Here is a 24,905-nt window from a genome sequence, read left to right as displayed (position 1 = left end):
CCTCTGGGTTATGGACCCAGCATGCTCCCACTGTGACACTCTGCTCTCCCCAGCACCTCAGCTGGGACCTCTCGGGTCCTGCCAGCACCAGCACTTGTGCCACTTGTGCTCATGCTTCTTTCCCTTCCTCCAACCTGTGCTCTGCATATACTTTTCCTTTTGCTAAACAGGCTGAGCCCTCTGCACAAGTTTTCTACACAATTGTGGATGCTCACCAGGGACACCTGGCTCACCCCAAACTCCATGGTAGGATCACTTTTGAAGTGATGCTCCGTTATTTTATCTGCTCCCTCTCTGAACCCACTTGTAGGGTCAGTGTGGTTTGTCCTCCCACTTCTAAGATGGTTGGATCCCCTTCTAAGATTGGTTTGTCCAACCTTCTGTGACTGGTTTAGTGCATATAAGTGACCTATCGTATTTATATATGCTGTTATATTGTATTAGGATTGCATGGCAAGGTTTTGGTAGCAGGGAGGGTTACGGGGTGACTTCTGTGAGAAGCTGCCAGAAGCTTCCCCCGTGTTCAGCAGAGCCAATGCCAGCCAGCTCCAAGACCTGCTGCTGGCCAAGGTTCCCTTCAGCAACAGTGGTACACCTCTGGGTTATGTAAGAAGAAAAAAAAGTTACTGCACAAGAGCAATTGCATCTGGAGAGAGGAGTGAGAATATGTGAGAGAAACAACTCTGCTGACACCCAGGTCAGTGAAGAAAAGGAGGAGAAGGTGCTCCAGGTGCTAGAGCAGAGATTTCCCTGCAGTCTGTGGTGAAAACCATGGTGAGGCAGGCTGTCCCCCTCAGCCCATGGAGGTTCATGGTGGAGCAGATATCCACCTGCAGCCTGTGGAGGACCCCATGCCAGATCAGGGGGATGCCCAAAGGAGGCTGTGACCCCATGGGAAGCCTGCGCTGCAGCAAGTTCTTGATAGGACCTGTGGGCCCATGTAGAGAGGAGCCTAGGCTGGAGCAGAGTTGCTGGCAGCACTTGACCCCATGCTGGAGCAGTTCCTGAAGGACTGTGGCCCATGGGAGGGACCCAGGCTGGAGCAGTTTCTGAAGAACTGCAGTTTGTGGTAAGGACCCACATTGGAGAAGTTTGTGGAGGACTGTCTGCCATGGGTGGGACCCCACTCTGGAGCAGGAGAAGAGTCTGAGGAGTCCTCCGCCAAGGAAGATGGAACAGAAGAGATAACATCTGATGAGCTGACCACAACCCCCATTCCTCATACCCCTGCACTGCTCAGGGAGAGTAGATAGAGAATTAGGGAGTAAAGTCAAGCCTGAGAAGAAAGGAGGGGTGGAGGGAAGGTGGTTTAAGAGTTTGTTTTATTTCTCATTATCCTACTCTGATTTGATTGCTAAAAAATTAAAATAATTTCCCAAAGCTGAGTCTGTTTTGCCCATGATGGTAATTGCTGAGTGATCTCCCTGTCCTCATCTTGACTCATGAACCTTTTATTATATTTTATCTCTCCCCTGCACAGTTGAGGAAGGGAATGATAGAGTGGCTTTGGTGGGCAGCTCACATACAGCCAGGATCAACCCACCGTATATAATATTGATAGGTTTTCTTTACTAGTGGTAAGTTTTTAGTAACTTGTAGTTTTATATATACATTTGTTGCTGCTATTATTGTGTCACTGTTATTGATTGTCACTGTTATTGATTGTTGCTATTATTTATTGCCATTATTATTGATTGCTGCTATACTATTGATTGCTGGTAATAATTTTTAATAGCTTGATATAGAGCTATATTTGCTTTATTAATCACAGGGATATTTGCTAGTGCTGATTTTTCTGCTATTTGTGGTAATCTGTAATAAAAGTAGAGAAACTTTGAGGATAAAGCCTCTATATCCTTGTGCATTATGGAATCTTACAAACACACAGTCACGACATGTACACAGCCATAGGCCAGGTAGCCCTTTAGGTTGTGATGGCATGGACAGCTCAACGACACCTACAGCTTTCATCAGCTGAACTGCACCCAGGACTGCATTCACCATAGTAGATCTTTATTCTACATGCTGTGAATTCAGGCACTAAAGTTTCTTTCTGTGGGATCTGGCTTCCTCCAGTCTTTATCCCCCCTCCTTATCTCCCTTATTAGATACAAGAAAAGAAGCAATAGCAGTTATTGGAGCTTCTGCTGGGTTTGAGTCACAGCACCCATCCTGCTCCTGCACTATGCACAAAATCTGTGCAGGACTTGCCATAATAATAATTATTGATTGGATATTATCATTCTTGCCCATATTGCCTCCCTCAAAATGGCATGACAAGCAGACCTGAAGCCCTTGTTATCTATCTGCAGCTCAGATAATATGATCACATTTTTAGAAATTTTGTTTTCCAGGTCAGTGCTGAAAGTGCTGGGCCACAGAGCTCTTAGAATTACCTAGAAACATGACAGCAGTGTTTAACATGGCAAGGGAGAAAAAACAAAAAAGTCAGTCCTGCAGTCATCCAGAGACAGGACCCTTTAAGGAATGGTCTGAAGACTTGCTGATGAGGTCTCAAAGGCCTCTATGTAGAATTGTGCTCCTGTATACAACAAGCAGTCACAGCCTGCTCTAAAATGTCAGAAATTCACTGAAGCCTGTGGAACCATGGCTACCTAAAGACACTTTAGATTACTCCCCCATATATGATTTCAAGGATAGAAAGGAAACACAAAAATCTGGTCCCATTAAGATGGGACCAATGGGTGGCTGATTGTCTTATTTTCATGTGGCAAGGCTCAAATTTTGGTCTCCTTCAGCCTTGCTTGTAAACTTCCTCAGTCTCAGTCTTGTAAGTTCTTGCACCCCAATGTCCGTGACTTTATTTTTGAGAGATACATTGCACATGTTCATATCAGACATAACTGAGAAAATAGGTTGGATTGGTGTTTATCTTTACAGAAAGATGCTAAATCCTCTTTCTTTTTTTTTTTTTTTTTGTATGTGTAAATTACATTTTGATAAATAAGCTTATGCTATGTTTGGGCAGAACAGTGAACTGCAAAGAGCAATAGTGTTAATATTTGTTAATGTCAATGTCAGTGTCAATGTCGATGTCAATGTTAATATCAATATTACTGAGGTGGCGATTTGAAACAAGCTTCATAAGTCAACAGTAATTATTTTTTTGAGATTTTAGTGTCAAATACAGTCCTCCAGAAATTGTGGACTTTACAGGGTGCTGATACTGGACTAATCACTCCTAACTTTCTGCATATAAATTGATAACTTCTAAGGCTAGTTTTGCCTTAGATGCCACAGGTGAGCAGAGCATATGGACACAGCTCTTGAGACCAACCCTGAGATGAGTGGGGGCACCCTAGAAGCTCTCTAGTCCCACCTCATCCCCAAAGCAGGGTCAGCTTTTGAGGTCAGCCCACATTATTCTGGGCTTCATACAGCTGGGTCTTGAAAACTTCCAAGGACAGAGGTTGCACAACCTCCCTGCATGACCTGCTCCACTACTTGACTGTCTTCAAGGTCAAATAGCATGCCCTTACATGCCATCTGCACCTTCTGCCGTAGCCCAGTTCTCAGACTTGGACATGGCTCAAACATGAGAGGTCCCTTTCTCTGAGCACAGCCTCAGTACACACCTCAGTACCGCCGTAGGGCGAGCTACAAACTCTCACCAGGCAGCAAGGGCCCCATGAGCTAGGTTAGCTAGTACCTCTCATGAGCCCTTGTTGGGTGCTTGGATGACCTCTTTGGGAGATCAAGGCAAAGCATTTGTGAGATGGTGTGTTGCTGTTTCTTATCCCAGTGCCCTAGCAGGTCCTGCACACCCAGGTGGCTTAAGCAGGCAGGACCAGGGGACAGAGCTGTGACTTGTGACAGGCCTGATTTTGGCATCAGCACACTGACTGGATGCTAGCAGTTGAGTCTGTCGATAAAATCTAACAAGATGCCTGAAGCAGAGATGCGCTACAAGACAGGAACACCTTGACAGGGTCAGCAACTCCTGGGGACTGTCATCCCAGGACACAAGAAAAGGAAAGGGCTTAGCCAAAAAAATGGTATACCACCAATGTGGCATAACACTAATTCCCAGGAGGCCCACTCCACCCCCTTGCACCCATTGGAACTGGGACATGGGAGTGGAGAGAGGAAGGCAGGCAGTCATTGCCAGAAACGCACCACAAGGCCAGACAGGCTCTGTGCTGGGTAAGCACATGGGTGACAGCCTCAGCTTCTCCAAAATGAGTGGCTGACAGTGTCCTCCTTTTGTGCCTGACTCTTGCTCCTATAGAGCTGGTGTGAAGACACTGATGCTATTTGATGTAGATGTGAGGTATGTAATGTGCTGCATAGCCCAGGTCCAAGGCTTTATGTTCTTTGCTTTTTTCCAAAAATATTTGTCTCCCAACTGCCAGCAGTTTTGCAAACCAGGCCCCCAAATTTGTAAGAAACTTGTGCAAAAAACCCCACCCACCTTCATTCTTTTATATTCACTACAGGATACATGCCTGTTTTTCCAAAATGTTATGTATAGGCAGTTGTATCCAACAGGTCAATGGCAGCTCCTGCCAGGCAGGCTGAATAATAGAAGATTCTAGGTGGGCTTTTCCAGCTTTCAGGTGGGGGACTTCATCTCCAGTCCCCGGGAGAAGGTCAGAGCTCTCACAGCAGACGGGACAGCCACACACTGTGGTGCCTTCACTCATAGCCACCCAGTCTAGGGGGACAGCAGAGCTGTTAACATCACCTGGCATGAGATGTGCATGCTGCTAGGATGAATGTACCATCACTGCTCACCCAGTCCTGCAGGACGCCCCCATTGCAGCATCCCCCAGAAATGGGGGGTGGGCAGAGCCTCCCGTGGGAGCAGCCCCCACGGCTGACGTCCGGAAGATGGGATGAAACTATTCACTTATAGCAGCAGAGTGGCGCAGCGGGAGCGTGCTGGGCCCATAACCCAGAGGTCGATGGATCGAAACCATCCTCTGCTAGACAATTTTTATTTATTGTCATTTTTCCCAGCGACGGGGGCGGCTACTAGCTGCCGCACAGGGTCGGCAGGAGAGTTGGGCCGGCGCCGAAAAACCCCTGGCAGATGGGCCGGTTAGCTCAGTCGGTTAGAGCGTGGTGCTAATAACGCCAAGGTCGCGGGTTCGATCCCCGTACGGGCCATACCTGTTTTCCTTTCGGTTTCGGATTTTTTTTTTTTGTTTTTGAATGCGAGTTAGTTGGCTTGGTTTCCCCGGCCCGGCCCGGCCCTCCCTTTCACCTCGCCCAGCGCTGGACAGTGATCGTGCAGCAACCCGCAGGGCTCTCGCCCGGGCCATGCAAGCTAGGGCATGTGTGGAAGCAAGCCAAAACAAACAACAAAAAAAACCAAGCCAGAGGATGGAAAAACCTATTGCCGATTAGCAGAGGATGGTTTTAGAGCCATAGACCTCTGAGTTATGGGCCCAGAAGACTTCCACTCTACCACTCACTGCCACACTTCTACCCCTGCCTGTTTAGAGGCATTTGTACTTGCCCTCCGTGCCTGCATTTGGAGATGTTCCAACAGGGGTCCTGCCTGAACCCCTCAGCCCGGGGGTTGGTCCCCTGGGAGAGCTTCACCCTCTAGTCTCCCCCCATGCTTTCCCTACTCCTTCTTTTGCAGGTTTTTGCTCATATTCAAAGGACAAACTTCACTGCACACTACAACCAATGGTGCCCATTTAAGCAGTGAAGAATTGTCAAAAAACAGCTTTGAACAGAAAGTCAGTGACTAGTCAGTGTGCAACACATACACCTGATTAAGCACCTGAATAGCATCACAAATGGGATCAAGCAAAACACACAAAATACATCATAGCTTGCTGCACTGGAGGAGAGACCAAGTCTGCTGCTCATCTGGGAACTCAGTGCTTCTCATGCCAACTAGCCTCTGGGGAGAGGTTTCCCTTCCTCCCACTTTGTCCCTTTCTTTTTTATTTTTTTCCTATAATAAACGTTTATCATTAGACCCAACGTATGCCACCAGTTGCAGACACTGTTAACAGTTCTTCATGCCTGCGAGCCTGCACCAATATCCTCTGTGTAACACCTCTGGGATGTTCTGCCAGGTGCTGCCCAATCCAGCAGCCAACGCAGCCAAGGCTGCCACGGCTCCAGCTTCAGCCAGCACAAGGGCTGACCGTGTATCTCCAGGAGACACATACACCCCAAAATGGTAGATGGGTAGTGAGATGATATACAGCCCTTTTCATATCCCTCTGTTTTCCCACATTTGTGGCTCCCCCAAAGAACCTTGATCCCTCCTTTTCCCCATGTTTGGTTCCTCCCCCTGAACATCCCATAATAAGTCTTGTACAATTCAAAATGCTCTTCCTTGTGCCCTGTAATGTGCCCCTCACCCCTAAGCAGTCACCCTCCCAGTCCAAGAGGTGATCAGGAGAGCCACCCATGGATCATCATGATGGGTGTGACCTCCTAGCCCCCGGACAGCCCTGGGAGCAGCCAGGTCAGGGGATCCCTGGCACTGTGGAGGTTCCCAGGGTTCCTCCACCTCTTGTCCCTCTGCTCCTCTTCATTCACAGAGATGAGCCTTTAATCACGTAACCTAATGCTGTCTCATAGAGCCAGGATGGGGCGGCTGCCTGCACCCCAGCCCTGGGGGATGCTCCTGGGGGGAAGCCTGCGTGCATCCACTAGCCCCGAGATGCACCCATGGAGGATGCCCTGCAAGAGCCACCCCACAGAAACCCTTCCAACAGGAAGTGTGTGCTTTTTCCAACACACCACTTCTTTCTGCACAAAGCCTCAACCTGATCGCTCCCTCTCCCCTCACTGCAGCAGTTTTGGGAGTGAACCAGGCAGGAAAGACCAGTGTTAGCCCCTGCCCCTACCAGCCCTGGCCTCTCTTGCTCCTCTCCATGCCAGCCCTAGCTGATCCTGACACCTCCCATCCCACTCCACATCCTGTCCTGTCCCTTCCAGAGTGCCCCTTGCACCAGCCTCAGAGGATTCACAGCCCCGTGCCTTGCCAGGGCTGGCACTGCCTCGGCCCTTCGTACCCTGGAACCCTGAGGCTGAGGTGCCATGGTGGACTGCCCCAAGGTGCTGCAGCTCAGCCATGCCCCAGCTGCTGCGCCTCGCTGCAACACCACAGGAGCACCTTCTGCATCCTTTAGCTGCACTTTCTGTCGCAGCTCAACCAATTTTCCATTCATCCTGTAGTCCACACATCCTGGCCTACCTCCTCTGTGAGGTGGCAGGGTCACTCTGGGAGACCGCACCGGAAGGCTTCCTGAAGGCAAGGAAAACTACCCCCACAATTCATACATCATCCACCCAGCCAGCTGTCACACCACAGAAAGCAGCCAAAGTCGGGCAGAAGGGCACAGCAGAGAACCCCTTAGACCAAGGTGCTGCAAAAGTTCAAAACCAACTCCAGCTCCAGGAGTGCCTCACCTGCCGCAGTTGTTTTGAAGGACCAGGATACAAAAGCATGCACTGAGCACTTTATACAGCTAGGTACTTGGGAAAGAAGACCAGGACAGCCTGCCCAGGGAAACCAGACATCAGGAGAGAAGTAGCACTGATCTGGAGGCTGAGGAGCATACGTTAGAGCTCAGGAGGATGCAGTGGGGGCCTGGAGCCAGGTGGTTAGGTACAACATAGGAGGTATCCCAAGCTGCAGAGGGATAAAGAAATGCAAGTATAGAACTGGTTAAAGAGGATGCAGTGAACATGCAGGCAAAACCCATGTTTGTTAGGTACTTTTACTCTCAAGGAGGGTCAATATACTGAACAGAGGTTTCAGCTGCAACTCAAGTCTGCTCACCCTGTTCTAGGGACAAAGACCATTTCCAAGAGAAAAAGCGGCCCTTCAGTTGCTCTTTTTCACTAGCAAACTCAAGTTAGAGCTTCCCAGCTGGTGTGCTCCAGTTTGTGCTTTGGGGAGAGTTTTTTCAGGGCGGGGAGAATAGGTGCACTTTCTTAGAAGATCAGAACAGGAGATACCCAGGCCTTGCAAACAAAACAAACAAGTTAATAAGCTATCTCATTTTAATACCTTTCCTACAGCACAGCTACAAGGTGCATTAGTGCAAGCCATGAGCTACTTTGTTCCCATTTCTAACTCCCCCCCTGGAAAACTTCTGATGTCTACAGATGAGTATATTGGGTTTACACAGCAAGGCTGGGGGCAGGCATGTATGCTACAGGGGTGGCCTCAGCTGAGCAATCAACAAAGCCGGTGGCAACTCTGTAAGAATATATTTAAGAAAGGACAAAACACCACCCAGAGTGAGGAAAAGAAATACACAAGAAACAATCCTGCTAACACCAAGGGCAGAGCAGAAAGTGGCAGGAGATACTCCTGGCACTGAAGCAGATTCCCCTGCAGTCCATGGAGGACACCATGATGGAGCAGGTTGTCCCCTGCAGGCTGTGGAGAGGACCCCGCTGCAGCAGAGATCCACTGGGACACCTGCCAGGGCAAGCAGGTACTCCATGAACGAACTGCTGTCCATGGAGAGCCCACACTGGAGTAGTCTCTTCAGACTGCCATGTGCTGTGAACACACCATCTTCCTTAAGTACCAAAAGCTCAGGCCTAGCCAGGGTTGCAGAAAAGTAGGCTAATCTTTTTAATTAGCCTGATATATTGTTCAAGAGGAATCTGTAAGGTAGGATTATCTGACCATTATTAATATTCTGCATAAAAACTTGTGCAAAAGCATATTGTACTCTTCAGCATTTTTTCTCTTGGTCAGGAAGAGATCTGAGCACCTGTTGAACTAGGTTCAGTAGATCTCCTGGAGTTTAGGAATGACCATCCATCCCCCACAAAGAATGGAGGCACTTTCTCTTAATCAGGGAAATGGTTTCACTAACAGCCCCTGAGCTACCAAGGCCACAGCAGGCACAGCCGCTCCCCAGATATGCTCTGGAATTATAAATGGCAACACTTAAGTTCTAACAAATCCACTTCCTTGTTTAAGATACATGCAAGTAGCTAACACCAAGTGATGAAACAATGCCAGATGAGGGAGAGAATAATCTCATTTAACCTGGCACATTAAGCAAAGTGTTTTGTAACACTTTATAAATGAATAATCACATTAGCATCACTGGAAGGACTACATGTTGTGATTCCGCCATGTGACAGGTCAAACGGGTTTTCAGATTAAGATGCTAAAACCCACGTAAGTGTGCACAGGAAGGGAACAGGGCAACCCCAGTCAAAGCACAAGAACATGCCCCACCAGACAATCAGATTTCCAGTGCAAGCTACCATCACAGCAGGGCTCAAGAATACCAATATATGGCCTACATCAGCAGTATTCAGCTTGTCATTCAGCCCAGCAGACCACCTGCTGCTACAGCTAGCATGACTGTATCAAAATGGCCTTTAGGGAAAGAGGCAGCAAGAAGCACTGGCTTGCAAGATGTGTCATGACTTCTCTAGAACAACTTGAGCACTATTCCATGTTTTTCTAGGCTTCACATCTCTGTCTTTGTCCCACGTGCCTACAGGTAATCAATCCCTAGTAGTCTGCATTGCCAAAGGAAGTTTAAGAAATAAGGAACAACAGCTGTTTCATGTATTACAAAACATGTTTGCCAGGTTAATACAACACAAGCAGTTTTAACAAGCATGGCTTATATACATTGTATTTTGATGCTTGACATTGGTTCCAAGGCTTTATTTAGGTACTGTTGCCTCCTCCACTGTTCTTTCCAGAAGCTCCCGCTTTCTGCAGCCGGCTTGCACTTGGTTGCCGAGGCGTCCTCTGGGCAGATCCTTCCCGGCTGGTCCTTTCTGCTACAACCTGGGTGCCACTGACAGCAGAACTGGTTTTATTTCTACCTGAATAAACAAAATGCATACATTAATTTTCAAGTCCCAACACCCTACATGTCACTACACAGCATTTAAACTGCAAGCATTCCCTCAGAAATCATGCAGAAGGCAAAACTGTATTAGATGTTGCAAATGTATTCAGCACCCAGCACAGAAAGCAAATTTGTGAATTCAGCTCAACAGGCATCACCAAACCAGGCTGCAGTAGGAGCATTCTTAATTTTCATCAGGTTCTATCTACAAAGCAACCAGCCACTTCGTTCTTTACATGCTTGCTTTCATTTGGCACAGGAACACCAGCTCTGCAAACAGCACTTCAAGAAGAACATTAAGAGCATCTAATGTCTCAGGGCTGCGATAAGTGAATTGACGTGCCACTGTCCACCAGTTTCTGAAGCCTGCAATCACATTACCAGATCAGAAATCCTTCTCTTCATGTCACTTCTGTGACCTGCTCATCAAGTTTGAATTTCCTGTCATTTTCCAGTATTTCCAGGAGCTCAGGCTCCTACACAGGACCTACTCACAGATTTTCTCACTGTATTCAGAAGATGAGTTAAGTCTTCCATCGGCACAACTGGCCATCTCTAAAATGCAATGCAACAGCAGAGAGAAGCAATGGGTAGAAAGGTGGAAGCTGAAAGAGACAAGGGGCACATAGCCTATCCTGCTGGATTCAGCCAAAGGAGAGAGTGACAGGCTAAGGTGTTCTGCAGACAAGTGACAGGAGGGGATAAGTGAAGGAGACCGGCTTTCCTAGCACTGCAGAGAACTACTTCAGATGAGAAGTAGGACTCGCATTAGGAAAAACTATAAAGGCAGCATGAGGAAAAAATATCACACCTTTTACTAAGATAGCAAGCTCCAAGAAACATCATAAAAAAATTAACAGCAAGGAGGAAACAAACCACAGTAATATAGTGAGCTGCAGTTTAATTGCATGCAATTAAAATGAAGAGCGACATTTTAGCAATCACTATCAGAGCAACTTCCAGAATACCATACTCCACACACTGGAGTCTCCATGGGCATGGTCTGGAAATCATAATCTTGGATCATTTGTGCTATTGACTCCAGAGACTGGAGATACGTCTGTTTTACTTATCAAACCACCCTGTCTCCTTGGAGCAGCTCTCTGAGAACAGCACTCAATTGAGAATACCACAAGTTAACACTAGCCAGCACCAGAAAGATAACCTCAGAATTTCCTAATAAAGAGTATGTGGCCCCTTCATATCTGTGAAGTTTGACAGACTAGGGTGGCAGAAGAAATACATTCACTTATCCCAACCAAGTCAGGTGCTCTTGAAAAAGTCTATTATTGTAAACCACACTAGTGATCTACCAGCAGTTATTATCCCAAGCCAACCAGCCCTGCAGTCTTTGCAGCTCAAGCACTTGAAGCAGTTTCACTAATGCAAGTATTGTCCATGAAAACAAACGAATTGCACAAAGGCAATATATGATGTCACAGTATTTGAAAGAAAAATTGGCAGGAACAAAAAGCATTATAGTTTACCATGATGCTTTTAGCAATCCAGGACATCCCTATAGGTGAATGCCCCCCCCTTTCTCACATGCATCTATCCGTTAAGAGTACGGGTTCTCAATCTGTGTACAACAACTCTAACCATGTGCACACACAAAACTCTAATGTTAAGCACTACTGGGAGTCACACCCTTGATCTTCTGACCTAGTTGCAACAACTTGCTGAGAAATAATCACTTTATTGAAGAGAAGCTGTGCGCCGACATCCTCTTAGCCTCAAAATCACAGTAAACCAAACCAGTTAAATAGCATAAGAACCAACTATATTTTTGGAAGCATCCTATCCTGATGCACGAACCAGTCAAGAACGGCTCATGAAGTGCAGAGGACAGGCATGGTTCCTAGGCTTCCGTCACCTAAAGCACTATCAGAGATAACAGATTCAATGTAAAGCACAAAAGAAGTCGAACAACCACAAACTCTCTGTAATTCAAGCACTACGATGAACAAAACTATTCCACCGATATTTTCCTTGGTTACACAAGATGTTCCTATCTTGGATGTGTTTGGCTGTCATAAAACAACTGCAACCCAAATAGCTACAAATACAAGAGACAAGCCAAAAAGAGAGCCTTATCAAATACCTCCCCCCACCAAAAGCTGACTCCAAAAGAAGCAGCTACATGTTTATCTCCTCGAGAGCCAGACATAGTTTGAGAAGAATGGTATATGCATTCAAGCAGTGGCAGAAGCATGCCCTCTGCCTGCTAGCTCCCCCCACTAAAACCAGCAGCATCCACTGTGATCAGTCTGGACAACATTAACGCTGATCATCTCTGAAAAAACCCAAGGCCAAAAAGCTACACATACCTCTAGGAGAGGACTGCCACCAGATACTGAGGCAGGAGTCTGCACGGTGGCACAGGGCAGGAAGACAAAGCTTTAAAGAGCAGAGGGAGGGAGAAGCACCTGCTCGTGCCAAGCAGGAGGCAAGTGAAGACCCATCAAATTCAGGAAAAAAGTCCCAACCCCAAACGTGCTTTCAGAAGTGGAAATCTAAAGCTGTTCCCGTTCAGGCTCCTCTGTACTCACCCTACTGCTTTCCCCAGAAGATCCCTTCCCACCTCTGAGCAGTAATAGGGACTACAGATCTTCTTTCCACTCATAAAAAAAAAATAAAATAAACAAACTGCTATTGGTACATTTACTTGTAACACAGTCAGGGATATCAAGGCTACAACAATCTCAAAATGTCTCCTGTACTGCATAATGGCAGTCACTAGGGGCTAGAGCAACCACGAGAGGACTTTTAAATTCTCCAAAATCCTGCTCCTGTTTCTGTCTCACAGCAGGCCTTACACGAGGCACAGAAAACCAGCTGCCCTTTCTAGACAAGCACAGACTCAATTTTAGGTGTGAATAAAAACTAAACTTCTAAGAGCGTAAGTCCCTCCTTTTTGCAGTCACTATGTTACCTACAGGACTAGAGACACCATTTGCCCAGTCACCAGAAGCATGCACAGTGATGGGACTCACTTCAAATCTCACCACCTCCTGACCACAGAAAAATCTCAGACACAGCTAGACTTCACTCCCCAAAGCACTCCCAGTATGACTGTGACTCATTATTCTGAATCCTTTGCCAGACTGCCAGGTCTGCCTTGCAGAGTCTTGCTCACATCCCTACATAAATATCACAAGCAGTCCTCTTCTGCAACAAACCAGCAGGTTCTTGGATCTTCAAAGCTGCTGCCATATCCTTAACAGCTAATACACACACTGGGCTCTCTCCTGACCCAACAGCCTCCCTGAGAAGACAGAGTAAAGCAGACAGGTAAGACTGGCAAAATATGTATCGAAACAATTCAGCTGGATTGTTTTGAAACAGAGGAAGAGGGGAAAAATAAGTAGTTTTCACATGCACTTTCCAAAGTAGTTAACTAAGACCTTAAGTACGCACTGAGTAGGTGGTCATTATTTAAGCACGTTTTCTCTTGCAAACACTTACCTGAAAAGAAGGATTTGGAGAAAGAAGAGAACATAAAATAAGTGGACACCTACACAGGCCCACAAATTACCTGCACAAAACTTGTACGTTCCTCTCTTCTCCAGCAAGGCTGTTTCTTTGTAATATGTTAGGTATTCAGCTGCATTACTAGGTATCACTACAAAAGCAAGCCTACATTAACAAAGTCCCTATTCAAGACACTGACAAGCCTCCTTAAGTGCTCAAACACTGTGTTTTAACACATCAGGTAAGAAGCCTCTAAATGAGATGTCTGAAGGTAGATTAAGGTAGAGAGCAGTTCCCCCCTCCCAGAGCAGAGGTCTGCATTAGTCTCATCAATCTGACAGTCCTTTTCCAACGCAACTCCCTGAAGTAATACTTAATTCTCATCCACACGATGGATGGATTCTCCCTTACTCCAGTACCTATGTTACCTTGTGAGGCTGCCAACTTAAACACCCATTAAGTGTCTGATTTAGCAAAGACAAGGTTTTCATCCACCTCTCCTGCTCATTTGAGAGGTGGCTACCCTCAAGGCTGCTCAGCACAACCACAAGAGCTGCTGTCCCATCTACTGACCAACATGAAATGCACCAGCCTTTTCCCTACAAATCCTCACACGTTTATAGTTGCTCCTTAATTTACTAGTTTTCACATTTGGGATAGTCTGATTTCCTCCCCTTCTCTGACACACAGATTACAGAAAGACAAGATGGAGAAGAGGTCCCCCATTTTTCTCAGACAGCACTATACAGTCTGTATTTATAAGATTTTTTTGAGCATCTCTCTGGTTGCTTGGGGCAGAGTAACAAATTAGTTGTCACTCATGAAATCACATCTCATCACTTTGCCACAAAGCCACACATGACAACTCTGGTACTTACAGCATTCCTCTAAATCCCTTTTCTTTCTGTCAGTTCTTGCCCTCACACAGCATGCAAAAGAAAAAAAAGCTTTAAAAACAGCCTGAAAAAACATACTAAAAAAAAAAAAAGTAAGTTTTGCCAGTGCAGTATTTACCTCAAATACCCAGCAGAGTGGAAACCTAGGGTCAACCTGCAAACCTTCCGTGGGGGAAGCTGACAGGAGAGATACTGACACTGGCCAGAGATTGCCAGTCCTCTCTGCTACCTGCTCACCTTGACAGCACTCCCAGTGCCACCTGAGTCCTGGTTTTAGCTAACCATCCACATTATCTTGCCCATTTATGTCCATCACACCTACAGCACATATAAAAACATTACACAGAACCACTCATGCTACTGAAGGGATCCAAATACCTTCAGGGAATACATCGGCACACAGTATTTTCTCTTGAACTGTGGCCTGTTCAAAAGCTGCCAGCTTCTCCAATGGGCAAAGCCACGAACTCAAAGCTAACCATTTGGCAAGTTTGCAACAGGCTCCCACCATATGAGAAGCACTGCAAAGAACATAGGACACTTAAAAATATGAGTACGGAAGAAGCTTGTGCCTCTCATAATGCATTTTTTTCCCAATTCAAAAGTTACTCAGATGGGAGGAAACCTTTAACAGATTCCTTCTCAAAAAGACAGTAGTGCAGGCTGCATCACAACATCTGATACAGCTTTTTCCTCATTCAAAAGGTAGACTCCATAAAATGAAAAGTTTGTCTAGACTTCAGTTTTCAAAGTACGTTACCCAGAGCAAAATATATTTTCCTGGGAAAAATGAAGCCACCTCTTGGGACTAGGCCCATGTCGCGTCTTAAGCATTCCAAGCTAGACTTTTTGCAAGTTATTCCTGGGACAAGGAAAAAGAAATAAAAGCTATTTATCTGCTGTTTCTGCTGAAGTAGAAAAGACTATTTCACTACCCATCACCTGTATTTTGAGAGTATCAAAATTTATGATGACCTCCCAGGAGAGGAAAGAAGCTGGAACTTTCAACCAAGGGACTGTCAACCATTCAAGAAAGTATAGTACAACTGATCATTATTTTAATCCGTTGTAAAATACCTGACATTAGCACCTGCAATCCACAAAATACTTCACGGTAATTTCTGTACCACAAGATGAGCAAGGTCTATAAACTGAAGCTGTTCAGGTGCTAAAGAAATGCCTACAATACAGAAAAGTTACAATTAAAAAAAAATATGTTCTGGAATGGCAGACTAGGGGGAAAGGAGAGGGAAAGAAACAACTCCACATCAGGGATACTCTGAACATAAAACTTCTTGCCCCATCTAATTACAAAGTCCATCATTTCACAAAACAATAATAAAGGCATCTAATTCAAAAGGGCATGTAGGATGAAGATCTTGAAGGTGATCTAGTGGCTCTTTAAGGAATTTAGGAAATCCACTTATTGGAGTGATATTGATGACACACTGAAAAATAGAGTACAAGTGAAGCAACTAAGTAAGAAAATAATGATCAGGACTGTATTAGTCCTTTGATTAGTCCCGTAAGTCACCTACAGATCATTCTACAGATTTTGGTTTGTTTCATGGAAGACATACAGACCACGAAGTGTCTGAGTACAACATCTACAGGTGCATGGCACGATTAAGAACACATTGCTATCAGTTACATCCCATGGATATATTTTATCTACAATTAAAGCATAATAGCCAGTATAACCAACAGAAGAATTCACTGCATGATGTATAAAACCCAGATTAAATACATTTAAGAGAAGTCCTTAGGCAATGCATTATCCTTGTCAGCTACTTTATCTCCTTAAATCAGAAGTCTGCGTTAAAAATCCCAGATAAAGTTGAACCCTGAGATAATGCAAGGCTGAGTAAATGCAGGGTGAGTAGAAAGAGGAACACAAAGCAGCTAGCAGCACCAGCCAGCAGTACCCATGATGGATGTCAGTCACCATGGGCCCTTGCAGCAATAGCTGTCACCCCAAAAGGCTGACCACCGCTGAAGACATAATACACAGAGAAAGTGCAAGAAACAAGAAGTACAAAAAAGGGATAAACAGGGATGGCAAGGGGAACACATAGGGAGGACAAAGTTGGCAGCAAGCTGGACAGAGGGATATTTAGGGAATTAACTGAAGAGCAACACTTAGAACTGAGACCTTGATCATATCTAAACATCTACACAGGAACAAAGTTAAAAATGTGGGGCAGAAAAGGACCTGGGACTCTCAAAAGAGGGTTTTTTTCCACACAGAGAACACACCCTGTAAACCCTTCACTGAGCCCGTGGCTGGTGGTGGGCTCAGTGGCTTTTCCAACAGGCACCTGAGCGTGACAGTTTCATAGGGCAGGAAAGCATTCTGGCCATGGGCTCAGTGGCTTTTCCAACAGGCACCTGAGCGTGACAGTTTCATAGGGTAGGAAAGCATTCTGGCCCCTGCTATGCACAACAGGAGGCTGCAATGTTTCCTTTCAGCCTTAAAATCCACAGATCAAGCTAGAGGTCCACAATGGAGACAGGATTTTGAAAGTGGAACTTATGCTGGGAACACATTTAGTATGAGGAATTAGCTAGGGCAAAGCTTTGGGAAGTAACTTTACTGAAGGCACTTGGGTTGGGGAAGTGGGGAATGCGGAAAAAAAGAGCCGGAGTGCAAAGAGTGAGAGAAGCATCAAAGAATATTCATCAGTCTAGAGAAAAAGAAAAAAAAAGAGCAGGGCATTGACATATGCATGTCAATAGAGAGGTAGAAAACTGTAGGGAAACCACCAGGTTTGAGGGCTGGCTGATGGGAACAGAAAGCATGGAAATAACCCGTAATAAAACAGCATGTTTAGCTACACAAAGGTAAACTGCACGTAGCTCGTCTAGGCCAAAACTGTCCTAGCGGGGTTGCACGCCTCCTCCCTGCATGTACAGCAAGAAATCACCTGGATATCCTTTATCTTTCAAATCAGCTCTTTCCGTTCCAAAACAACAGCTGTTGAAGAACCATTTCAAATGTAGCTTGCATGAAGCTGTACCCAGCTGAATATGCCAGATGGATGTTCCGATACTCAAACACAGTAATATGGAGCCAGCTATCATGAATTCAGTTACCAGCAAACACAGCTCCATGCAGAATAGCATAGCTATATTCTATGGGGAAATGCAAGATGAAGTCATTCATATTAGACTCCCGGTTGCTTTAGCTGTACAGAAACTGAAATAACTACCAGGGGCATTCCACTCCACCACCACTACCCACCAGTAGTTTTGTTCAGAAATGCTGTAACTGTCTTTTTTTAGCTGCTTTAAAAACCTCCCTGCAACATGATGGGCTGAGAAGCCTAAGCTAGTATCTCATTGTTACTGATAAAACTTGAGCAGAACAGCCCTGGCTAATCTTCAGTGAGATGTGGATTAATTCACCCACTTGTTTGTCTTCTGACAAAGGAGGAAGCATGGGAGAAAGAGCAGATACACAGAGCTGAAGGACACCGTGCAAAGTAGCTTGGCAAGCTTATAAAGGACAATCACTGTTCTTTGTATTAGCCCAAGGAGAGTCCCAGCTACGCAGAGGAGGCATCTCCCATCTCCAAATGCCTGGTCCTGCACGGAAGCCGCACCATCATCTTCTTAAACAGAAGCAGCATCTTCCAAGAAGAGACACCAGGGCCAACAGCAGATACAGCTTCAGTGCCCCTTCCTCAAAGCAGCTCCTAAAGGTAAAGGAGGCAAGGCAAGCCAAATGCTCCTGCAGAACAGATCCAGCCCAGAGGACGCGCCCAGGCACCCTATTACCACTTACTCCACTCCTGAAAAAAAAGACTTGGACTATGCCCAGAATGAGACAGCTCAGTGAATGAGAAGCAACTTCTCTTCAATTTCAGCTAGCTGGCCACTTCTTCAATTTAAGGAGAGAAAATCACTCTGCTGAAGGTACGCTGATTTTAATGGGATATTTACTTCAGCAACACGCTTTCCCCCAAGAGCTACAGTAAAACAGGCTCCTGTCTTCAGCTATAAAATTCAAACCCTTATTAAGCCTAAGGTGGCCTGGTAAAACACAAACAAGGCTGGCACCGATGGCCCGGTCCTGCTTTAGATCATTACCTATTTCCATGAACTGAGAAATCTCTCAGGACACCTGTTTGTTTTCATGACCTTCAACCAGGAGTCCCATTCATCTTTGTCAGACATTCCAGGCACATTGCTCCAAGTCTCTATACAGCACCACTGAGTCTGACATAAGCTAGCCAAAATTTGCATAAAGCTGCAATTAAAGCTGCAGAAGCTTGTTCACTTGCACTCGATGCCCATCTTGGGTCAGGCTGGGCACTGAGCTAAGATAGCCCCTGCTTTGACTAAATCACAGCAAGCACAGACATGTGCCTTCCAACCGAGAGGCTACAGAAACATACCCTCAAGAAAGAGCTGCACAAAATATGTGGTCTTCTCAATATTAATGAGATCTTACCAGCACTTCTTCACAGAAATGAAGACACAGGACTACAGTCATGACAAGCCACTGCTGAGCTTAAGTTCTGCTCAAAGAATTTTCTGAGAAAGTTAGTTTTTCAGTGGTGACTTTATTCACAAAGCAATTAGCTGATGTCAGTGGGTGCTGGCTGCCAGCAAAGTCACTTGTGCTGACAGAAACTAAAAAGATAAGTTTTCATTCAAAGTGAGTTATGGCTCAAATTAAACACAAGCTTCCGGAAAAATAAAAAAAACTGACACAGTTGGGGAAGACAACCTTCTGGCAAGATGTGCAAGTGCTGCCCACCAGAATTTGGTCAGGACCGAGGGTGATGACAGAAAGGAAGCCAAAGTGCCCCTTCGGCACCATTACTGAACACCAGCTTGCAAAGACAGCAAATCCAAGCTCAGCATTCAATGTTTTACCACGTCAGCAGTGAACTGTGGCTTGATGGGCAAGATGAAGACATATTCTACCATTGTGAAATAAAGCAGCAATGGGAGACACTGAAGGCCAAACACTGAATATTTACCATGAGCAGCGCAGAGGTAATGCCGTCTTTCTTTGAACTTCACTACACTGGTTCTGAGGGCTTGGTCCAGTGCACTTGAGGATATGAACATGTGGATTTTAAAGCGAAACCATGGAGAGAAAAATCTGGCCAGACATACTAGGACTGCAATCTGACTTGGGCACCATCTCAGACCAGGATATGCTCTGCTAAAGATGTAGAATAAGCACCCCAATTGATGCAGGCACAATGAAATTAAGCTCTGGAGACAGATACTAATTCCTGTAAACACACAGCCTCTCTAAAGTGCTTGCAGCACCTCAGGGTGGTAGGAGGCAATGGTTAAGGGAGTATCAACTCTGCCTTAGGGTTTCTGGCTTTTCCTCTTGGGAAATTTAATGCTGATTAACAAACAAGTTGCCATCTGACCATTTCAAACCTGGGCTGGCCTACTGCTAGCTAAAACTAACTCATGGCAGTGGCCCAGTGCTAGGGAAAAAAATATAAATCTCATTTTTACAGGAAATACCACACAAACAGCATACATGACAGAACAAAAGCTACTCCAGATTAACAGACAGACAAGAACAAAAACCTTACCAAAGTTCCTTCATAGTTTGAGCGGCTCATCACACCTGAAGCACCAATGAAGGAGGAGAAGAAGAGAGAAAAATTTGACAGCATCTTTTGTTCAAAATCACTGCTTTTTTTTGAGATGTTTCAACGTGGTACCGAATAGCATGCTGCTTCTTACTTGAAATATTCAAGTGCCATACCTCTCTCATTTTGCTCAGGAAAAACTAGTCAGCCGGCGTCTTCTTTTTCCCCTGTGCATATTTAGAGTCACTTCTCAATCACATGTGAGGCTGTTCTCTGTACCACAACCAAGTTCTCTGCAGGAAATTCTTAATCAGCAGCATCTCTTGAGAAAGGGGAACCTGTTCATGGTGAAGCCCATGGAGTCCTGGCCACTTTATTCATGAACTCGAATTCCCATTTGGACTTTAGCAAACTTCCTCAGAGTTCCCGTGCAGCCATGCTCAGTTGCTCAATGAAGTGAATCTCACCCACCTACCATGTGGGAATCTACACCAGAAGCAGCAGCCTCTGCTACTGTGAAGGTACCTTGGGTTGTGGCATCATCACCCTTACCCTAAAATTGACTGCTTATAGCTGGTCACATGAATCTTGCCTTTCAACTTTACTTTCTATAGCACTTACCACCAGATGTGCAACCACAGCCATGACAATGAACACCCTGTACCACCAAGGCAGCCTCAGCAGTGAGGCTAGACTAAGCGGTACTACACTATCACGACAGGAAAACTTTACTTTCCCCTCCAACCCTGCTCTGGTTACCTAACTGCAAAGCTTGCCTTTCTTGACCCATTCTCTGTGTTCTCAGCACAGTCCTTGCTGACAATCACTTTTCAAAGTTTTGCCTCTAAACTCATCATGGTCAACAGAGACCCATCAGCTACAACAAGAGTTTTCACCCTGAAACAGAGAAAGGGAAGGAGAACAGGCATGACAATACAAACCAACTTGACCTCATCCATTTCTAGGCTCCCGCTGTGTGAACAAGCACACCCATGTTACTGGTACAGGAGTGCTGAGGACGTGCAGCAAGCTGAGCTTTCAGCATGCAATTTTGTTCTTGGCACCACAGACAACGATCACAAAACCTTGCTGTTTTGGCCACTGCCCCTTTCTACTATATTTCTGAGCACAAAAAAAATAAGAGCGTTTCACAGTAACTTCAAGCTTAGTGACAGTGGACTTATTCTAGCTACCTCTTTTAAAATGTTTTGGAAGTAATCCACAGAAGTTGTGAGCTATCAGCCAAAAGTCCATTCAGTAAGTTCAGGGAGTAAGCAAAAGTTTTATTAGAAGTGGTTTGGAATAAAGTTTTTATATATATATATATATATATATATGCCACAACTCCAGGTCTACATTTGTTACTGTCCACAAGATTAGAGCAATAATGGAAAATAATTACATTCAAAATCAACTGCTATTTTAGCCAACAAACCCACGCAGCTTCCCATTTCAACCACCTACATACCATCTGCCGGGCGTGCAAACCCCCGGACAAGCGACAAAAGCTGCACCGGGACACAGCAGAGGAAGCATCACAGCTCCTCACCTTTTCCAGGGATTCCTTATGTACCAGGAACTTTTTTCAGTTAGATACAAGCAAAGCACCACTGCATGATGCTGTGTACGAAGGGCTCTTTTTGTCAAGGGCTGGTAGGGCAGAGGCAGGAGGCTGCCACACCCAGCCCAAGGGACTGCAGCAACCTCCCCCCCGGCATTCCGCCCGGCTCCTGCGCGCCCGGCCCCCTACGCTGCCTGAAAATAATAAAAATTCGGAAAAAACGGGTGCGGGCAGCAGGGAGGGGGCGCGGCGGCCCAGGCCCGGGTGTGGCGGTGCTCCCCCTCCGCAGGGCCCCGTGCAAAGCCCCGCCGGGCCCGGCCCCGTGGCTCACACCGAGCGGGCCCCCCGGGGGCCGGCCGGGCCGCTCCTCGGGCCCAGCCGCCCGGCCCGTGGCCCCCTCCCCGCGGCGGGGCGAGCGGCGCGGCCGGCGGGAGGCGCGGGGGGGGCCGTGGGGGAGCGGCGGGCAGGCCGCGGGCAGGCCCCGGGGGGGCGGCGGGCGGCCCATGACCCGCGGCGGCCGCAGAGCCGAGGCGGGGGCGGGCCGCACGGGCGCCCGGCCGTCCTCGGGGGACTCTGCGCAGGGAGAACACGGGGATTAGGGCCCGCCGCCAGCCCGCCGCCCTCTGCCCGCCGCTGCCCGCCGCCTACCTCGGGTGTCGGCGGGGAGCGGAGCCGGCGCCGCAGGGGCGCCGCCCTCGAGTCCCGGCGGCAGCCGCTGCCCGGCGCACATGGACTTTAGTACCTGGAAGACGGCGAGCGGCGCCACGTTCATGCGCAGCAGGTCCAGCAGCACCCTGCGGGGACACCCGTCAGCGGAGGTACCGGCACCGGGGCCACCGGCGGTCGCCATCGGCGGTCGCCCCCGCCACTCACCGGAACACCTCTGGGTCCAGTCCGCTACCCGCCGCCTGCGCCAACTCGAACAGCTCCCCCTCCTCCGCGCTCAGCAGCTGCTTCCGCCGCAGCCGCGCCTCCGCCATCGCCGCCGCCGCCATCATCCCTCCTGCTGCCGTCTCCGACATGGCGGCGCCCCCTCCCGGCCCCTTACCGCACCGCCGCCACAGCAGCCCGCGCTGCACGTCCCGGGCCCAGGCCCCTTTCCTCCTGCCCGCGCGCGCCCGACAGGGGGCAGCGGCGCTCCAGCTGCAGCCGGGGCTGCCCGGCGGCCCCCGGGCCTCCTCCGTCCGAACCCGCTTCGGGCTCCCCGGCAGTCCCCCGGGCCGGCTGCCTGCGGCCTGGGCCCGTAAAGCGGCGCTCATGGGGGTTTCTGGGTGTCCTCCCCAGGCTGCCCTTCAGATGCACTGTGCGTGCCTGCCTTTGCCGCTTCCGAGGCTTACGGGCCTCCCTCCGGCTCCCCGGGCCTCCCTTCGGCTCCAGGCCCGGCCCCAGCTGGCTGGAGGGGACCTGCCGGTGGCCTCCCGTACCTCTCGGTTTAGTTACACCAGCCGCCTTTCCTCAAAGCAGGCAGCTGCCCCAGCCTTCAAATCGGAGGCCTTGGTCATCATCCACCAGGCTGTGGCTCCCTGCACCAACCCTTTTCAGCTGCTTTTCCACAAGCTGTCACACTTTTAGCTGAGAAAAAATGTGGTGGGTTTTTATTCCTACAGGAATAGACACGCTAAGTACATGGTGGAGGAGATCATGGTGAGGATCCTGAGCTTTCCCTGTGTCCACTTCTCTGTGGGCAGGTGGACATGTCCTTGATATAGCCAGCAAACAAGGACAACAACCTCACTCCCTTGCTGGATTTCCACTTGTATTTTTCCCACTGGAAGACAGAAATAGCTGGTTGTCCTCATTGTCATGGTAATTTGGGTGACTTTTCTTTGTGTGACCATCCTCTGCCCCCAAAGTGATCCAGATCCTGTATCACGGGGAGCAACTCTGGATTTTGGGTTTAATCTCCTGTCCCTGGACAGGGGTAGGGAATGGAGCTAGTGAGAGACAACAGGAGCGCTTTGGGCCACGGGCAGTGGAGCAGATTTGGGTGCAGAGAAGCCATATGTGCCAGCTGCCTCGTGAAGCTACAGGAAGATAATCACCTGTGTTTATACATCCCAATGTCCACCTCTGCCAGGCTGCAGCATCTCTAATGCGTTTCAGTTCCCAAGCCAGCAGAGACCATCTGGCATTGTATGGGGAAGAAAACTGGAAATCTGGGTCTTGAGTGGCATCATGGTGAGGAGACGTCAAGCTGAGATTGAAGTTCCTCCATCTAAATGGAAATGAGCATCACCTCCACCATCGAGAGAGGGGGGGAAACATCTCTCCCTGCTCCCCCCATCCCAGCACATACAGAGGCTATGGACAGACCAGCTGCGCTGATGAATGGATAGCAGAGCACCAGGGCATGATGGAGGGATGCCCTGCCCCCCTCCCCTGGCGTCACCATGAAAGACCCCATCCCATCCCTGCATCAAGCCGCAGGAGAGAGATGCTTCTGCTCCACACCCCAACCAACCTGCAAATGTGTCGAAGTCATCACCTGCCACCAGGTGACTGGACCTTGTGTCCTGATGGTTCAGCCTTGGTAACAGACAGACATTTACTGCAGCTGCCAAAATGGGAATGAGATGTACAATGATAAAAGAAGGATCTTGCTGCTAATGGCCCTGAGCAGGACCAGCCCAGCAGGGACGATTATCACCGTGATGATAGTGGGAGCAGCTGCTGCCAGTGTGAATTACCACATTGTCTGCGGGGCCAACAATGCCAGAGCCACAAAGCTTGAGGTCACCCTGAATGATGGATGGACTTTCAGAAGGACCCTTAGCTGAGTGGGGCAGTGCAGAGTCTGCCATGCAGAGGGCACTGGGCAACATCCCTGTGCTTGCTCTCTTGCCTGCTGTGGTGTATGATGTGCTGCTGCTTCCTTTGGGACTGAATGGAAGTCAAATAAATGCAAGGGCAAGTGCCCTCACCACATGGGTGATGCACTCTCCAGTCCTTCTTGGTCCCACCTAGAGCACTTCCCCCAGCCCATGGTGTCTGGGAGCTCAGCTACAAGTCACAGCAGAAGAGGGCAAGATGTTTTTTAGCTCAGCTCCTCTATGGAAAAAAGGAAAACCAGAAACCACATTCCCTATGACAAACTGGAGAAGTCTCAGTTTGTACCTCCTCCTTTCCAGCCCCAGCTGGCAGCTCTCCCTGCATGCTCTGGTCACCAGCATCACAAATAGGGCTGGAGACTTTCCCAGGGCAAGGGATGGGAGACCCTCCCTCTCCTGTGCTTCCATCACAGGCTGCTGTAGGCCATGGCTGTGGATCATGCCTTCCTCACCTTTCTTGGTGTAGGCCTGGATGGGCACATTGTGCACCTTCTTCAGGTGACAACACTCTTCTCTGGACTGTATGGTCTCTTTTGCCCACTGAAGGATTTCTGGGGTCTCTGGTATCCCAGTTTTCCCCTTTTGCTCTCCCAAGCCAACAGGTCAATAAAGTCACTGGGATCCCATAAACATCCCCTGAGAAGACCTCAGTTACTGGAGCTGCAATCTGGGTAGCACCTAGGACTCTGGCTTAAATGACATTTGGTGGGACACTGGGTCTTCCTGCCTGCCAGAGACATCCTCCATTA

At 47.9% G+C, this 24,905-nt stretch overlaps 2 protein-coding genes and 2 non-coding genes across 8 annotated transcripts in view; 2 read left to right on the top strand and 2 right to left on the bottom strand.

The window, feature by feature from the left end:
- Positions 1-4,877: 4,877 nt before the first annotated feature.
- Positions 4,878-4,949, top strand: TRNAM-CAU (transfer RNA methionine (anticodon CAU)). The gene has a single exon. It is a non-coding gene; the product is annotated as a tRNA-Met (tRNA).
- Positions 4,950-5,056: 107 nt separating this feature from the next.
- TRNAI-AAU (transfer RNA isoleucine (anticodon AAU)) lies at positions 5,057-5,130 on the top strand. The gene has a single exon. It is a non-coding gene; the product is annotated as a tRNA-Ile (tRNA).
- Positions 5,131-9,535: 4,405 nt separating this feature from the next.
- Positions 9,536-23,603, bottom strand: LOC130152116 (mitotic-spindle organizing protein 2B-like). 4 transcript variants are annotated; one of them, XR_008822879.1, is made up of 6 exons: positions 22,202-23,603; positions 21,977-22,122; positions 21,317-21,901; positions 19,944-20,664; positions 19,768-19,802; positions 9,566-9,803 (listed from the first exon to the last, which is right to left on the bottom strand). XR_008822879.1 is itself a non-coding variant. In XM_056345092.1 (3 exons), the coding sequence occupies exons 1-3, from the start codon at positions 22,585-22,587 to the stop codon at positions 9,647-9,649; spliced, it is 693 nt and encodes a 230-aa protein (XP_056201067.1). In that variant the 5' UTR covers positions 22,588-22,602; the 3' UTR covers positions 9,536-9,646. The 4 variants fall into 4 exon arrangements, 2 of the variants coding, with proteins under 2 accessions (XP_056201067.1, XP_056201068.1); XR_008822878.1 differs by having other exon boundaries at positions 19,768-20,664; XM_056345092.1 differs by lacking the exons at positions 19,768-19,802; positions 19,944-20,664; positions 21,317-21,901 and having other exon boundaries at positions 9,536-9,807; positions 22,202-22,602.
- SHF (Src homology 2 domain containing F) overlaps positions 9,595-24,905 on the bottom strand; it is a 40,070-nt gene continuing 24,759 nt past the window's right edge. For both annotated transcript variants that reach the window (XM_056345091.1, XM_056345088.1), the window contains one exon: positions 9,595-9,807. In XM_056345091.1, coding sequence (XP_056201066.1) covers positions 9,804-9,807 — 4 coding nt within the window. In that variant the 3' untranslated portion in view covers positions 9,595-9,803. The remainder of the gene's footprint in view (positions 9,808-24,905) is intronic.

Source organism: Falco biarmicus, chromosome 7, assembly GCF_023638135.1.
Source record: "Falco biarmicus isolate bFalBia1 chromosome 7, bFalBia1.pri, whole genome shotgun sequence".
Lineage (NCBI taxonomy): Eukaryota > Metazoa > Chordata > Aves > Falconiformes > Falconidae > Falco > Falco biarmicus.
Note: the sequence above shows the minus strand (reverse complement) of the source record. Positions and strands in the feature narration are given on the sequence as shown.

Excerpts from the sequence above, each read along its gene's own strand:
- LOC130152116 (XM_056345092.1), bottom strand. The coding sequence starts at position 22,587 with ATGAGCGCCGCTTTACGGGCCCAGGCCGCAGGCAGCCGGCCCGGGGGA. Across the intron at positions 22,123-22,201 it reads CTGGACCCAGAGGTGTTCCG|GGTGCTGCTGGACCTGCTGC; the intron begins GTGAGTGGCGGG and ends GTGTCCCCGCAG. Across the intron at positions 9,808-21,976 it reads GCTCCCCGCCGACACCCGAG|GTAGAAATAAAACCAGTTCT; the intron begins GTAGGCGGCGGG and ends TTGTTTATTCAG.